General features: G+C 42.7%; 1 protein-coding gene across 1 annotated transcript in view; it reads right to left on the reverse strand.

Annotated features, from left to right (window-relative positions):
* LOC142761125 (protein unc-93 homolog A-like) overlaps nt 1–14,805 on the reverse strand; it is a 60,694-nt gene extending 45,889 nt beyond the window's left edge. Inside the window, exons 1-2 of the mRNA XM_075864317.1 lie at nt 14,652–14,805; nt 835–972 (exon numbers count right to left, since the gene is read on the reverse strand). Coding sequence (XP_075720432.1) covers nt 835–924 — 90 coding nt within the window. The 5' untranslated portion in view covers nt 925–972; nt 14,652–14,805. The remainder of the gene's footprint in view (nt 1–834; nt 973–14,651) is intronic.
* Between the last annotated feature and the right edge of the window lie 3,578 nt (nt 14,806–18,383).

The raw sequence follows: 18,383 nt of genomic DNA on the forward strand, positions 1-18,383 counted from the left end.
AAAATTGCATTGCATTCACATTTTTATGTAAAAAGAAGTCACTTACTAATATATTTTAATTTAAAATTCGGTACTAAATGGTGCAGTTTAAACCCAGTGAATTGTTCCTGGAAGTGCTGGAGCTTTTCTAATAATGATGACACGGGGACTCCACTATTGCTCTCGACGTCACTGTCCATATTTGGTCAGTGACTTCAGGGGTTTCCTATCGCTAGAGTTCCCGTGCAGAGCATCAGCTGATGCTCTGCCCGGGGACTCCAACAATGCTTCCAACATCAGGCCTGATTTACACGAGCATGTGCGTTTTGCGCACGCAAAAAACGCGGCGTTTTGCGTGCGCAAAAGGCACTTAACAACTGCGTGTGTCATGAGTGTATGATGCGCGGCTGCGAGATTTTCCCGCAGCCGCCATCATTTTGACAATCCGTTTGGATGTTTGTAAACAGAAAAGCACGTGGTGCTTTTCTGTTTACATTCAGAAAATGACAGCTGTTGCGCGAACCACGCAATTCGCACGGAAGTGCTTCCGTGCGACCTCAATGGGTGCGTGATGCGCGAAAAACGGGGAAATATAGAAACATGTCGTGAGTTTTACACAGCGAACTCACGCTGCGAAAAAATTACGGACTGTCTGCACTGGCCCATAGACTTGTATAGGTCCGTGCGACCCGCGTGAAAAGCACGCGCGTCGCACGGACGTATATCACGGTCATGTAAATGATGCCTCACTGTCACAGGAGAGGCGCTGTGCCGAGAAAAAAAATCCCAAGGGTCATCTGTGCTTTACTTCAAAGAAATTTCTGCAACGCATCTACCACGTGTGAATATAGTTACCTGTAGAGTCTGTAGTCCCATGTAAGCAGTATATAGAAGTAGGATTCCGAATGACAGAACAAGAATGTTTTTGAGATTTGAACATTGCATTCTGTATTCTTTGTTTTTAAAGGATCTGTTTTGTTAATATTGTGAGCTCTGAAATAACAAAAATGTGATAGATAAATTAAACTTAGCATATGATTATTTTATATTACTTTTATATGACTGATACACAAAACTGTACAGCCATCAAAAACATAAAAATCTACTTTGCAGCGTTCCTTCCTTTTTTTTCACTGTCATGTTGAAATTCTACTTAGGTGCAAACAAGAGTAAGACTAATGATCGGCGCTCCTTGTTAGGTTGAAGATGGCTCACATAGACATTCTATGAGCCAGTCTTCAGCCTACCAGGAGTACCGATCACAGAAGAAGGTGCAGGGCATTCAGATGAGCGTTTCTGCACCTTTGTTTCACTGACGGTGGGAGTTTGAGCACCCGGACCCCACCGATCAAAACTTCTCATATCTTTATGACATATCCAAAGTTTTTTGAAAGTACAGAAACTCTTTAAGGGCGGATTCAGACGAACGTGAGCGTTTTGCGCACGTGGCAGTAGCGTGACCGCTCCGTGTGTCCTGTTCATATGGATGCGCGGCTGCGTGCTTTTCGCGCAGCCGCCATCTTTATGACACTCCGTTTGGATGTTTGTAAACAGAAAAGCACGTGGTGCTTTTCTGTTTACATTCCTTCTTTTACTGTTGTTGCGCGAATAACGCGCGTCCCACGGAAGGGCTTCAATGGGTGCGTGATGCGCGAAAAACGCCTAAATATAGAACATGTTGTGAGTTTTACGCAGCGGACTCACGCTGCGCAAAACTCACGGACTGTCCACTGCCCCATAGACTTGTATAGGTCCGTGCGACCCGCGTGAATACCACGCGGACTGCACGGACGAAAATCACGTTCGTCTGAATCCGCCCTAAGGAACAAAGATATCTAACATCCATCCATCCATGTATTTTTATATTGGCACACTTTTGGCCCACCCTTCTTTACAAAACCACTTTAATTCAGATTTATAGGTTGGTTCTTATGCATAAAGAGCTCATTTTAGGTTTTCTCTTTTATACCACTATTGCACTATTTTAAAGGTTAACTAAATGTTCAGAAAACGTCTGATGTCATAGTGACATGTCAGAAGTGTTATTGGTGGGGGTCCGAGCCCTGAGACCCCCACCAATCGCTAAAACGGAACGGCAGAAGTGCTCGTGTCTGCGCTCAGCCGCTTCGTTTCTGTTCGGCTTTTTCCGGAAATCAATGTAGCGGTGTACGGGCTCCATAGAAAGTCTATGAGCTTGTACTCCACTACATCAGCTTTCCGGAAAAAGTCGAACAGAAATAAAGCATCTCAGTGATCAGACGAGCGCTTCTGCAGCTTTGTTTTAGCGATTGGTGGGGGTTTCAGGTCTCGGACCCCAACCAATAACACTTCTGACATGTCACTGTGACATGTCAGAAGTTTCTTGAATGTTTAGTTACCCTTTAACTACATCTCTGACACTTCTCTTGAGCTTCCATGATGTCACTAGTGTCCTTCTTTACTGCAATCTCTCTTCCGCACTTTAACTCCTTTTTTGCTGCAGTACCCTCCCATAAGTTTTTCTCCTTCCAAGAGCCAAAAATAGTAAAGATCATTACAGGCTCCCCTACACAGTGCCAGTCACTGGGGCAATAGTTTATACATAGCAAGTATTGTTACAATTCCAATGATTATGAGCATCACAATAATCAAAATTTGTTATTTGTAAATGTACATTGACTTTTTCGTGTCCTATTGAGCCGCTTTCAGAAATTTTTTATTTTGTTTGAAATGTCTCAGACCATATGCACAAGACATGTATTATGTGCAGATTTGCAGCGTGGATTTTCCTTGGGCAGATTTGCAGCGTAATATAGTACCAACAATGTAAATGAGATTTCAAGTAATCGCATCTAAACGCTACAAAATGTTTCCACGCGTAAAGTCACCTGCGCTGCGGATTATAAAATCTGCAGCATGTCAATTTATTTTGCGTTTCCGTCTCAAAATTGTATCTGACAATTTGTAAGAAACGCACCAAAATCCACAACATAAAATCTGCACCTATTTCCTCATTAAAATATAAAATCTGCACCTAAAAAAACGTAATATTATGTGCGGATTTTACCTGAGGAATTACCTAGGTTTATCTGAGGCTTTGATGCGGATATTCTGCATCACATTCCACAACCTATGCATGTGGCCTAAGAGGTTTGCCTATCTCTGAATGAGTCTATGCAGTTGAGCGTGTTGAAATACCCTGAGAGGACTTCAGTGTTGCTCATTTGTAGAGATCATAAGAATGACCATTTTGCCAGTCAGTTCACCTCTAATGAATATTCATTAGCAGGTATTTTAATTAAGAAACAGCATTTTAATGACTACTTTTTCTAATAAAAAATATTTGTAGTTTTTTTTCATGCACCTTTAGTAACTTTTGCAGAATAAGGCTGGGTTCGAATGAGTCAGATGCGCTGCGTAAAAACTGCGCAGTGTATCTGACCTGGAACTTGCAGCACCATCCATCCGAAAGACCGCAACACATTGTGGTGCGATTTTTCAAATGGAATTTCCGCTGCAGAATGCAGCGATTGAAAAATAAAAAACTACCATACTTACTCCATCCCTCTTTTCTGTGCGTAGTCCAGCCTCTTAAGATGACATTGCAGGCCATGTGACGCTGCAGCCTGTGATTGGCTGCCGCTGTCATATGGGATGAAATGTCATCCCAGGAAGCTGGACTGCAAGAAGAAGCAGGGAGTTCTGGGTAAGTATAATTTATTTATATTTTTCCTGAGTTGCGATTCCAATTGTCAATTGGCTAAATGTAGATATGGTCCAAGCTAAGTTAAATAAAATAAATGTGCACAAGGCTCCGGGACCAGATGGGTTACACCCAAGAGTTCTTAAAGAACTTAGTTATTTCTGTCTCCCTCTTCATAATATTCAGAGATTCTCTAGTGACTGGTATAGTGCTAAGGGACTGGCGCAGGGCGAATGTAGTGCCTATTTTCAAAAGGGGCTCTAGGTCCTCCCTGGGTAATTATAGACCAGTAAGGTTTATATCCATCGTGGGGAAAATGTTTGAGGGGCTATTGAGGGACTATATACAGGAGTATCTGACAAATAATATCATTATAAGTGACAGCCAGCACGGTTTTAATAAGGACAGAACTTATCAAACCAACCTGATTTGTTTTTATGAAGAGGTGAGCAGAAGCCTAGACAGAGGGGCCGCTGTGGATGTAGTATTTCTGGACTTTGCAATGGCATTTGACACTGTCCCTCATAGACGTCTAATGGATAAATTAAGGACTATAGGTTTAGAAAATATAGTTTGTAATTGGATTGAGAATTGGCTCAAGGACCGTATCCAGAGAGTTGTGGTCAATGATTCCTACACTGAATGGTCCTTGGTTATAAGTGGTGTACCCCAAGGTTCAGTGCTGGGACCACTATTATTCAACTTATTTATTAATGATATAGAGGATGGGATTAAAGAGGCTCTGTCACCAGATTTTGCAACCCCTATCTGCTATTGCAGCAGATAGGCGCTGCAATGTAGATTACAGTAACGTTTTTATTTTCTTTAAACGAGCATTTTTGGCCAAGTTATGACCATTTTTGTATTTATGCAAATGAGGCTTGCAAAAGTCCAAGTGGGCGTGTTTAAAGTAAAAGTCCAACTGGGCGTGTATTATGTGCGTACATCGGGGCGTTTTTACTACTTTTACTAGCTGGGCGTTCTGACGAGAAGTATCATCCACTTCTCTTCAGAACGCCCAGCTTCTGGCAGTGCAGATCTGTGACGTCGCTCACTTCCTGCCCCAGGTCCTGCATCGTGTCGGCCACATCGGCACCAGAGGCTACAGTTGATTCTGCAGCAGCATCAGCGTTTGCAGGTAAGTAGCTACATCGACTTACCTGCAAACGCTGATGCTGCTGCAGAATCAACTGTAGCCTCTGGTGCCGATGTGTCCTCGCTCGTCCGACACGATGCAGGACCTGTGAGTGATGTCACAGCGTTATCTCTCGAGAACACGCTGTGTGTCTGCACTGCCAGAGGCTGGGCGTTCTGAAGAGAAGTGGATGATACTTATCGTCAGAACGCCCAGCTAGTAAAAGTAGTAAAAACGCCCCGATGTACGCACATAATACACGCCCAGTTGGACTTTTACTTTAAACACGCCCACTTGGACTTTTGCAAGCCTCATTTGCATAAATACAAAAATGGTCATAACTTGGCCAAAAATGCTCGTTTTTAAAAAATAAAAACGTTACTGTAATCTACATTGCAGCGCCTATCTGCTGCAATAGCAGATAGGGGTTGCAAAATCTGGTGACAGAGCCTCTTTAATAGCACTATTTCTATTTATGCAGATGACACCAAGCTATGTAGTATTGTTCAGTTATGGAAGATGTTCGTAAATTGCAAGCTGATTATGCATCTGGGTACCAATAACCTGCATGCATCATATGTCCTAGGGGAGCTACACTGGGGGATTCACTTGTTGAGAAGGATCTGGGTGTACTTGTAAATCATATACTAAATAACAGCATGCAATGTCAATCAGCTGCTTCTAAGGCCAGCAAGATATTGTTGTGTATTAAAAGAGACATGGATTCGCTGAACAGATATATAATATTATCACTTTACAAAGCATTAGTGCGGCCTCATCTAGAATGTGTAATTTAGTTCTGGGCGCCAATTCATAGAAAGGATGCCCTGGAGTTGGAAAAAATACAAAGAGGAACTAAACTAATAAGGGGCATGGAGAATCTAAGTTATGAGGAAAGATTAAAATAATTAACCCTATTTAGCCTTGAAAATGGACGACTAAGGGGGGACATGATTAACTTGTGAATATATGAATGGCACATACAAAAAATATGGTGAAATCCTGTTTGCACTTAGAAAGAGAAATGTAACTTATAAAATTGTAAAAATCTTTATTCTCAGAGGAACAAATTAGTCACTTAACAGTGGTGTAAATATTAACGCCAGAGGAATTAAAATAGACTTAAAAGCTTTGCGAGGATCTGTTGAGTAATCAAAGTTAGCAACCATAATGCCTCATTAACCATTTCATTAAACATTTTAAAGCTGTCATTTAAGTTGAGCTTTAGAAGCTTTAAAGCTTTAGAAGCTTTACTTCAAATTCACACGGGACAGAAATCACTGCAGATTTTCCATCCAAATTTGCGCACAGAAAATCTGCAGCAGAATACAGTAGCAGGCAAGTGGATGAGATTTCAACATCTGATTCTTAAATCCATAGCATATAAATTTCTGTCGCAGAATGAACATGGATTTGTTGTCGATTTTCCCTATTGACTTAAATGGGGAAGCTAAAATTTGCAATCAAATCCTAGTGTTGTGAATTTTTTTCTGAAGAAATTTTAAAGTGCGGATTTTAAATTAATTACTTTTTTTCCTTCTTAGAAATTCTGCAGCGGCCAATCCACATCAAATCTGCACGATTTGGTGTGGATTTACCTGTGGATATGCTGCGGAAATTATCCTCATCAAATCTGTCCTGTGTGGACTCGTAAATGTACAGGTTTTGATCAGGTTTTGTTTAGGGGGGTTTTTATGCCATTTTTAAAGCCAAAACCAGCAGTGAATAAAAATAATAGCAATATATTATACTGTATCTCCTTTTATGATAGACACCTGGTTTTCGCTTGACAAACTGCATCAAAAACCTGAACAAAGCCTGCACAGGCTGCTCTGCATCATGAGCTGTACATGATAGAGCCACCAAGCCAACTAATTGTTACTGGTTTTTTTACTTTATACTCAGTGACAAAAACAACTCAAACAATTAAAAAAAAAGAGAACATACTAAGACATTGATGCTGCATGTGTAATGTGATACCAGTAGAAATTCAGATCAAACGCAATTCAATTGTTCAGGCAGTGACATAATATACTGTACATACATAAAGTGAACCACCATTCAGGGGTAGTCATGGTGACGGATGTCGCCATGACATAAGACTACCACTAAGACCTAAAGGGATGAGGTAGTTGTCTTCTTTTTTTTTTTTTACAGTCTGAGCTCTTCATTACAATGTATAAGGAGACTGATGGGTCGCTTTACATCTACATGACATATCACATAAGTGCAATGCTAGCCATACACTTTGAGATGGCTGTTGGCCGAATGATCGTTGAATGAACAATTATTTGGCCGACAGATATTCCACCCGACTCCTCAATACACATGCACGCTCGGTTCGGCTGACTGCATGTGTTTTCAATAGGGGGAAATGAGGACGCCTCTGACAGACTCTTCTGGCAGCGGCTTATCTACTTGCAAACAAAAGGATCGGCCATGATGAAATTCAACAGCCCGATCCTTCTCTCCCCCGTCATCTTCCGTTGGGGGAGAGTCGGGACGTGGCCAATACTCATTAGAAGGTCAGCCTGTCCTGATAAAAATGGCTGACATACATCTAATGTCTATAGCCACAATAGAAAATAGTATTATGGCGAAGCAGGCCCACTTATTTTAAACGACAGGAACAAGTAGACTAAGATTTCTGTTACACCCATTTCTGAACATCAATCTTTTTAATGTCACAACATTTTTCATCAAGATAAAAAAAATATAAATTATAGAGTTCCGCTAACAGAACCAGAATGTAAAGGCCCTCGTATAACCACCTACGATACCCTATAGCGGATCTAGTGCATCCGTGCATTTCATGGACAGCCAGTCATTTGAATGGCTGCTATGTAATGCTTTATTTTACCGTGTAAAGCCAGACGTGGCTTCCCCTGGCAATGACAGCCGATCTCCAGGTCCGTAAAGAAGGTAGACCTGCGGCGATCATCTAATCACCAGGCCAGCTTCTTTTTAAAAAAGGGGTTATCTTCATGGGACAACCCTTATACATTAAGATTTAATCTACAAAGATAAATATATAAATAGCTTGTCTGGAAAACTTGACAAAAGATTCACACTAAACCTAGCCATGCATTTTAGAATAAAATTGATGGCAGATCCCGCCAGAATCCATTAACAATCTAATGCATATGTCAGATTCTAATATGACTAATTCTTTGTTCCCCTGGAGATAAGCGCTAGCATAGGTGTTTGGCAGCCACCTATCCCCTCAGTCTGTGGTAATAAACATGATTGTTATGCTAATTAAAATCCTTAACCGGACATCACATTCTAAAAGTGAAGTATATATTTGTATAGTAACACAGCTCTACAGTTATCACATTATTACAAAGTTACCCTCACACATCATTGCACCATAGCGCTGCTTTGCCGTTCTCTTTTGTGACCGTCAGGCCTCTGGACCCTCCGAGGCTCTAAGTACAATTACAACCTCTGAACCCCCTATAGCTTTGCTACTGGGTGAATAGTAATCAATATACTTTTATAACTGTTCAAATTAAAGTGAATATCTGTTAAAATGTCAGTTTTTTTAGTACAATGTTAGTCCAATACATTGCATGTAAGTAAAATAATCTGGTTACATTTACAAACAAAGAACAGCAACAACAATACCAATCAAACTGAGTTCTACCACTGCAGGGGAATGTATTATTGCATCACACCCATTTAGAGCAGGGCTGTTCTCTGAAGCATCTCTCCTCTCTAGCTGGTAGAGGGAAGTCCTGAGCGGTGGCCCCATCTATAAAATTTATATGCAATAATAGGACATATGCAAAAGGGGTGTCTTAATGGGGCAACCTGTTTAGTAGCAATTCTATTACATTTTATTATTCAAGATGCTCCCGTTAGCAGCAGGAACAATCTGATGTTATATTAGTCTGGATGCTGTCAGCAGACTACAGACAACTGTAAAATAAATTTTAAAAAATGCAGGATATGGCAAAGCAATTGAAATATTTCAACCAATGGCAGTTGGTATTTGCTTCAGCAAATGTACCAATAAGAATACTTTTGTTCTAACAAGAAAATATATACAATTTAAAAGTAATATTAATATTGAAAAAAAACAAATGCAACATAAATATCTTTATAGCAAATCAATAATTTAAAATTAAATATTACATTACGATTGAATTGTATGTATACTTTACTTAATATTCTGAATGTTATAATACATGACAGATAGAAAAGAAGGAAAAGAAGCACTCACTTTTACAAGATAACGTCTTCTAGATTCTTGGTCGCCGTATTGCACGTTAAATAATGGTTAACAGTTTTTAAATAATATGTATAGCTATGTCAGACACAAGCTAGGTACTGCATGATGAAGTCAGCTTTTATAGCAGAGGCATCGTGACGCACACCCTCAGATTATATTAATATGCTCTAGGTTACACCTTTCCTTGTCTCAGTCAACACTTTCTCGGATAGCTACTATTCATTTATTTATGTAATTGTTCCATTCATCTGAATAGGGTTGTTTCTGGAGTATGCACAATTCCTGACACCCCCACTCATATGAATGGGATAAGAATGTAGCCGTCTTTATCTTGACTCTAATAACTTTTTGCAGCGTGATATCACACAACAAACACCATTGAAAAGTCATTGAAAATATCAAGATAAGAGATCTTGACACTATGTATTAATGCGTTAAAAGTCAAGATAAAGATGGCTACACCTGTAGTTGCATACATTTTTGCAACAAATGTGCCACATGTGAATATACCCTAAGGCCTCCTTCACACACAGAATTTTTCTGGCAATTTAAATTGCATAAAAAAAAACTAGGGTTAGGCCACACGGAGCGGCACTGACCTGGCCGCGATGCAGCCAACAAACACGCCAGTACCATGTTCAGCGCGGCTGTCAAACAGCCTGTTAATGGCCGCACGTTGTTGTAGGTAAATCGACCCTTTACCTGTAAAATTGTACAGCCATTAATTAATATTAGTATTTAGATCACTTTGTGTCCTGATATTTCTGCCAAACATTAGTAAGCTATTGGATTTTCTGTGCATATGCTTAATTTATATAAACAAAGAGGGGAACGAGTGGGGAAATGGGGGACCCCTGTATAAAGATAGGGGCACTCGGCTCAGCAGCTATATACAAATATCAAAGTAGTGTATTAGCAAAAATATAAATAAAAAATAGATTTACATCATATGTGATGGATCACAAAAAACGTGAACATCACAAACCCGACTGGGTGACAATATTTGGTAAGCATACCGCTTACGTTCTGACATCACATGCCAGGAACTTGTGGGTTCAGCCGTATGCCGCTCTAATGGACACTCATACCGCATATGCTCTCTCTACTTGGCCTTAATTTTGGGACAAACATCACTACATCCAGGAGTATGGGGATCACGCATTAACTGCTGTGGAGACAACTTACCAAGACCAAATCATAGACCATTCAGCTGGCTGGACTTTCCTACATGCTACCGGATTACTATTTGCTACTTATGCTAAGCCCGCCTTGGATGAGGCATCATCATGGCGGATAAGTATATGGTCTAATTGACTTGTCTTTTTTTGGAAACCTGAAGTTTTCTGGTCTGGATTTGAGTCTTGGACTGGCTCCAAGGTTTACCCACTGTGAAATAACCTATTGAGCCATATAGCGGATGCTGTGCGAATTTGTCACCCTGTGTCTCTTGTGTAGCTAATGTCCCTATGGCCATTGTTATTTCCTTTGCGGCTGATACCATCATTGTACTTTACTATGTTATTCAAACCCACGTGGTATTATACCACTGACTGCCTAATTATTTCCCTTTGTTATATGGGATCTATATATTTAATCTATTTGCCTTACATGTTCTATATGTATATTTGACTAATAGCTTTTTGTATTTGTTGAGATATATTTTTGTGCAGCACCTATTTATGTGGGTTAAATTGTCACTTGCACAGTATATTGTTATGCAACTGAGATTATAAATTGTATTTCGTAAACAGTATTGCAGTAATATTGTTACCTGGCCAGGTTTGTGAGGTCCATGTTCTTTGTGATGAAGGATCACACATGATGTAAATCTCTTTTTTACTTATATTTTTTGCTAATAAACTACTTTGATATTTTTATATAACTGCTGAGTACCCCTTTCTTTTTACAGGGTTCAGCCATTTCTCCTCTTGCTCCTCTCTTTGTTTATATAGATTATATCTTTCCCTGGTTGGCACCATACTACTCATACTGAGCTCAGGTGGGTCCAGTGGAGATCCTATTACCGTTTTTGTTTTCATATGCTTAATTCCCCTCATGCACAGGGGCTCTAAGAAGCATCCATCAGCGGACAGATCGGGCCGTGATACGCTCAGCAGGACTAAAGTGTTTCTCTTGCATCATTAGTATGTAAGGTGGGGGTGGTTGAGGTGAGATGGTAGAGCCCCCACAGGAATGCCACGGAAAAAGATAAAACAAAGCAGGAAGTCAGAGTAACCACTTTAACCTTTACTTTTAGCTTAACAATATATATAGTTCGTTTGTCGTTGCTGATGGTACTTTCGGACACAAATATTCTTTCATTCTTTCTGGTGTGGGATGTACAGTGCGTAGTTGCAACTATATACAGGTGGAGCAGGCTGGCAAGATAGCTGGCATATTGTTTCTGTGAGCGGCATAGCAAGGACCATGGGCAGCGGTGCAAAGGGAAGTTTGCTTAGGCCTAGCAGGCCGCAAGCTTGTGACTGCGCCTGCGTGATTCGGGCCTATCGCCCCTTCTGTAGTTGTGATCGCTAGATGCTAGCCAATAAGGCCCCAATAGATCTTTCCTATAAGTACTGCCTATTTTTATGTTGTTTTTCTGTGGCTGGATACAGCAGGTGCACTCTTAACTTCTCTTATACCGAACGTCTTCTTTACATTCCTCATCTAATGGCCTAGCTAGCTCTTTTCACAGTGTGGGATGTCTCCTCAACCATTGCTTGCTATCCGGGACCCTGCAGCAGCTCAGGCCCTAGCATAGAGTAAGCCTAGCCCAGTTCTCACCAGTCTTTGTATGATGCCTCAGTATCAGCTCCCTATCTTCTCTCAGACTCAGCTCTCCTTTAGTCTGATCCCCCGCAGCAACAAAAATGGCAAGATGTTCACTCCCTTAAAAGCCACCACACTCTCCTCTACTCTTCCGTCATTTAGATATCGGCGCCGTTATATTTGACGCCCGATATTTAAATAACCCCCTGAACTGTCAATGGGGCATGTAATTGGCAAAGGGATGTGTAACATTGCTGTGACACTGTCCAATCAGCTATGGACAGTGCCACAGCAAGAGCTGGAGAGAGGAGAGCGTGCGCACAATCTCACTCACTCTTTAGCTCTCGGCAGACAAGGAAAAGACTGTGTAATCTTGCTCGAGAGCAAGGGCCATGGGCAGGGGTGCATGTGTGATCTCGCTCGAGAGATCACACAGTCTTGTCCTTGTCTGCCATTGATTGTCAGACACCCACCTTCGCCACATATCCTGTTCCTTTCATAATCCCAGATCTTGGCTGGTGAATTCAACACACCTGTGGTGGAGAAAACTATAGCACAGCAACATCTCAAATATGCACTACTTCCACTCTATACCATTTCAATCCACAGTAGATAATTAATACAATAGGACAATATACTGGTCTCATTATCAAGGGAATTCGCAGTGGCGTAGCTATAGGGGTCACAACAGTCGCAATTGCGACAAGGCCCCTAAGCCCGGGGGCCTACAGACCCCCTTCACCACACTTAGACTGACCGTAACATTACTTTTTAGATAAAAACTTCTTCCTTACACAGCGCTTGTTCAGCAGCCTGCATGTGCATCTAGAATCCTCCCCTGTCTCCTCCCCTTTTGTGCTCGGAGGCACTGGATTGGAGGAGACAGGGGAAGAGGATTCTAGATACACACGCTACCTCAGGATGAGTAAGGAAGGAGCTGGTTCTGTCTCATCACAGCTCATTTCCACCAACATTTATGTGAGGGCAGGACAGGACTCTTTCACGTAGTAACATTGTTTTTTCTTTACTTTACTTATGCTGTGCTTGATCCTTGCTGTTTCGCTCTGTTTCTTATATCCCACTATTATCTCCTGGTTCTGCCGCTCACTTGTAAATAAAGGACAGAAAGGGGAATTCAGCTGTGAAAGCGGTCCAGACAGGACACTGTGATAACAGGGGTTACTAATAATAATTCATTACAGTATAGCTCCAGCCTCCAGTTATGGAGAAGACACTGATAATGGGGCCTGGAGGTTACTGTGGGTCATGATGGCACATTACAGCCGGTCTGGAGGTGTGCTGTAATATGAAACACAATGCCCTGCTAGCGTCCATTGGAAATTATAAATAATAAAGAGGCTGCTCCTCCAGTTTTATTAGATATTATCTAGTAACAGGGGCATTTTCTTAAAGTTTTTTTTTTTTTTAACAGAATCATAAATTATCACCTATCATTAGAATAGATGATCATTTTCTGGGGACCCCCACCGATCATGAGAACAGGGGTCCCGAACCCCCCCCCCCTTTCCGCCTCACTTGAGCAGGACATTGAATGGAGCGGTGGACGGACATGTGCCCTGTAAAACATGATTACAGTGCGGGACAGTTGTCCTGCAGCGAGGCAGGGACTCCTAGCATCGTACATAATTATGATGCTAGGAGCCCGGCTCCCTGCAGTGTGTTCGGTCCGGGATTAGCAGCCGAAATACGTTACGTCCATTACGGACGTACCATGGTCGTGTGAATCCAGCCTTAGGCCTAGAGCACAGAATTGAGGGAATCCCAATATAGGGCTTGAACCAGCAGGAAATGAGCTTACATTGTATGTTTAGCCACCCTTTTCCGATACACGCATTACACAGGTATATGCCTAGATATCATAACATTCTAGGACTGGTATTAGGTTAAATTGGCAGATTTACTCTTAAAAAAAATCAAATAGAAATGTAGAACTTCCAGAAAATCCACTTCCAGAATTAAATTATTATGGAAATCATTCATAGTTCACTTGCACAGTACTTTTTTAGGGCGGTTTCACACACAGCATTTTAAAACTTTTCAGTGGTGTTTTTCACACTTTTTTAGTGCATTTTTCGAGTCAGCATGCTATAGGGATATCGTTCTTTCTGGCATTTTTCTCCATATGGTTCTCTAAAAAACTGCAAAAATGGCTGGAAAAATACATCTATAAAATTACACTATATAAAAAAAAAAAAAAAAGATGCATGTAAAAACGTCATTAAATAAAAAAAAGACATTTTAAAAAAGCTGACGTTTTTAGGCAGTTTAAAACGCCAGACAAAAACTCTGTGTGAAGGAGGTCAAAAGGTGATTCTTCTGCCTCGTCATTACTGACTGCTTCCAACCGTTGATTTAACACTTCCAAAACATATGGAATCCTTTACGGGTACGGTCCCATGTAGAGGTGTAAGCATGCCGCTAATTGGGACCGTACCCTAAGTTAGCGTGCATGAGGGAGGCGTAGGCCCACAAAATGACGACTGGCTGGCCTCTCAGTGGGGATCACAGTGGCTAACAGGCCTTCCCACTCTCTCAGAGTTTGCTTACAGCTAGTAATGAGGGGGTTTGCACGGTTAAATGAGGATGTCAGTCTCTAAATCCCCCGGGACACTCTGTGTCTTCTCCTGTCCTGATGGTGATTTGGAGTGTTGCAAAATGTAATTTACAAGTCCACACAAAATGAAGATACAAGGTCCTGTAATAATGTCAATCTACAACACCGCGAAGTGCAAGTATGGCGTTTTCTATGCTATAGCAGTCTACTCTGCTGCTACCCGTGGTCGAACCCAGGAATATATCCTGTATAGGGCTTTTATAACCCACATTAGTACCTCTCTATATTGTCAGGCTCTCTGGCTCTGTTCCCAATTCTTGGGGTTATTTATTTCACAGATTTTGTAGTCAAAGGCACTTGCAATGTGATCTCTCTCTCTCTCTTTCCTGGTTTTTTCCTCAGTGAGCTGCTCTAGCCTGTCTTCAGGGGTTCAACTGCTGTTCTTCCAGCAGAACTAGTCACTACTCACTTCAACTGCCACTCTGAGGGAGGAGGGCCCACCATATATAAACTAAACTCCTCCCACCTTCTGGAAACTTCCAGGAAAATACCATCTTGCATAAAATACATTTACAACATCTTGTCTCGCAAGCAGTGTCTTGAGGGACACTACATACGCCCAGACTTTTAATATGTCCTTGGCATCTACTTCTCCGGTGCAATTAAGACAATCTGTAAACAGAAGTGTTAAAACAAGTGCATTTCAAGTGAAACAGTAAAATAGTGCAAAAAGTCTTTGAGGTAGAAACAAAAGCCTGTCTTTTAAGAACAAAGGAAATACGGGCGTGTCATGGCTGTGGGGTATGTGGACCCACTAGGCCGCTCTGCCGTAGCGGAGTAGCAGCTGGCCAAACAATAGTCAATGATAGTCTCTTAGGACAACAGTAACTGGATAGAGGATTTGGCAGATACTTTGACTTGGCAGACACTAGGCGTGGCAGACACTTGGCGTGGCAGACACTTGGCACAGATGACACTTGGCACAGATGACACTTGGCACAGATGACGAACTCAACTCCAACACTAGACTGGAACAAACACAATTACTAGATAGGGGATACAGGAACACAGGATACAGGATACAACGAAAGGGACCATTTGCAAAATGAACATGGGCAGAAAACAACGCTCAGGCAAGGTGGAAGATGGCAGAGTCCATTTTATAGTCCAGGGTGCATTGGGATTGGGTAGGGAACATTTAGCTGGTGCGCGCGCTGACCCTTCAAGCCCGGGAACAAGCACAAGGGCGCACCCCTAGGGGAAGCAGTAGAGAACTCTGGGAAGGGAGATGCCGGAAAGCTCCAAGTGTTCTGCGGTGGTGGATGCCGGTGAGGGGGCCCCTTACGCCCCTTCTTCTTATGTCCAGAGCATAGGAGGAACTTCTTGATGAGAGTTGGAGCATTATTGTTCTCTTCTGGCTCCCAAGACCTCTCCTCAGGACCAAACCCTTTCCAGTCCACAAGATAGAAAGTCTTTCATCCTACCCTTTTGTAGTCCAGGATCTCCTTCACCTCAAATACGTCAGAAGAACCGCTGGGAGCAACTGTAGAACCAGGAGATTTACAGTAATGTTTCAGGACCACAGGCTTTAGAAGGGACACATGGAACAAGTTGGGAATTTTGAGTGTAGGAGGCAGCCGAATCTTATAGGACACAGGGTTTACTTGTTGAAAAACCTTGAAGGGGCAAAGGAACCTGGCAGCGAATTTTTGGGAAGGGATCTTAAGATGAATGTCCTTTGAAGACAGCCAGACCTTGACTCCAGACGAAAACTGAGCAGGAACCTTTCTTTTCCTATCGGAATATTTTTTCCTATGATCAACTGCCTGAGGAATTGCGGACTTGGTTTGCTGTCAGATGTGAAGAAAAGTCCCGAAGGAAGAATTGGCTGCAGGCACTTGAGACAAAGCTGGCACAGGAAAAGGAACTTGTGGATGCTGACTGTATACAATGAAGAGTGGAGAAGAAGCAGTAGACTCCGTTGTATGGTTATTGTAAGAGAATTCCGCCCAAGGCAGAAGCTGTATCCAGTTGTCATGTTGAACAGAAACTAAATGACGAAGAAAATTGTCGAGTATTTGGTTGATCCTTTCCACTTGACCATTAGACTGTGGGCGATAAGCAGAAGAAAAGTCCAGCTTCACATCTAACAGACCACATAGGACTCTCCAGAATTTGGATGTGAACTGTACACCCTGGTCAGACACAATATTGTAGCTTTCTGGCAAAGCCAAAGCAATCCCAGCAGGATGGGGTTAATAGGTTGAATAGGACATAAAAAGCTAATTCTGAATGGAGGACTCCTATCTGTAGTCTCTGGTTTGGTGATAGATAGGATCCGGCAGAGGTGTCCATCTGCAGAAGGTACCGCCAAAGGTTTCTCCAGAGGAACTGTGACTAAGAGGAGACTGTCTACTAAGTCCTGATGGATAAAGTATGCAGCTGCTCCAGAATCCAAATAAGCAGGAACAGAGTGCGATCCTTCACTGGTGAAGATTGACACAGGAATGTAAAGTCTGGGAGAGAATTTAGTAGTCGGCGTCGCTTCACCTAGGATTGTCTCTCCAATCAAGCCTAGGTGCTGGTGTTTCCCATCTTTTGAAATGTCCCTTGTGACCACAGTACAGACACAACCCACTCGAACGTCTGCACTGCCATTCCTGTTCGGACAGTCAGAGTCTGTCTACTTGCATTGGCTCCTCCCGAGGTGAAACAGGACAGGGCAGTAGAGGCCTTTGAAACTTGGGTGCCAGTCGACAAGACCTCTTCTCCCGGCGGACTTCCAGAGACACTGCACTTCGCACTGGATAAAATCAATTACTGGATACGGGATACAGGATACAGGAACACAAGATACACTAAGGGACCATTTGCAAAACGAACATGGGCAGACACAACAACACTCAGGCAAGGAGGAAGAGGGCAGAGTCGATTTTATAGTCCAGGGTGCGTTGGGATTGGGTAGGGAACATTTTACTGTTGCATGCGCTGGCCCTTTAAGGCCAGGAACGAGCGCGCGTGCGCACCCTAGAAGTAGCAGTGGAAAACTGCAGCCGCGTGTGCTGGCGTCTCCACGGGAGGGAGATACCGGCAAGCTCCAAGTGTCCTGCGGTCACGGCTACTGGTGAGTATGACGTGCCGGCGGTCAGCAACCACCAGCACAACAGGGCGATGTTTCTCTTCAGGTGAAACAACAGTACTGGGGCAGTGTCCACAAGTCGGCACTGAACAGAAGAACAGGAGAAATGGGGCGTAGACCCAACAAGTCCAACCTATAATCCTACCGTGTTAATGTAAAGGATCTGCCAGACACAGCTTCTGTGTCGACGCCCGTGGGTAATCAGTCTGCACCTGCTCCTATGTCTGTGAGACTGACTCCATCTTCCACCACTCAGGATGGCAGGCTTAGGAGTGGGAGAGCCTATCACAGCCTGGCCAGACGGAGCTAGTTCCCGCCCACTGTCCATTTATACCTGCCTTTCCTGTTCCTCCTTTGCCTGTGATTCTTCTATGCTTGTTTCCTGGCTTGCTGCTGCTGCTTGTACTACGCCTGTGATTATGTAATGACAGGGTAGGGAGACAGACAGGTGAGCCCTAATCTACCCGCCACTCAGTCCCTGCCTACTTGCAACGACCCGTCCTAAGCGACGGGGTACAACTGGGCGACGGTCCCTACACTCAGTATGTGCAAGACAGACAAAACCGACAGGGGTACACAGAAGCTAGGGAAACGGGGCAGCTGCCCACGGAACACCGTGAGCAACATGATTGGGTCTCATTCATTCCCCTCGCCGAATTTTCCCTTAATAACCGGGTCAGTAACTCGTCAGGGGTCTCCCCCTTTTTCTGTAATTTTGGGTTTAATCCACGGTTCTCCTCCATTTCACCTGGTAGTTCCAACAATCCTGAGGTAGATGTCGTTCATCAGGAACTGTGCACAGTCTGGGCCCAGGTTCAGAAGAACTTAGAGGCGTCCCAGAGCATACAAAAGACTAAGGCAGATAGAAGA

Source organism: Rhinoderma darwinii, chromosome 4 (genome assembly GCF_050947455.1).
Source record: "Rhinoderma darwinii isolate aRhiDar2 chromosome 4, aRhiDar2.hap1, whole genome shotgun sequence".
Taxonomy (NCBI): domain Eukaryota; kingdom Metazoa; phylum Chordata; class Amphibia; order Anura; family Rhinodermatidae; genus Rhinoderma; species Rhinoderma darwinii.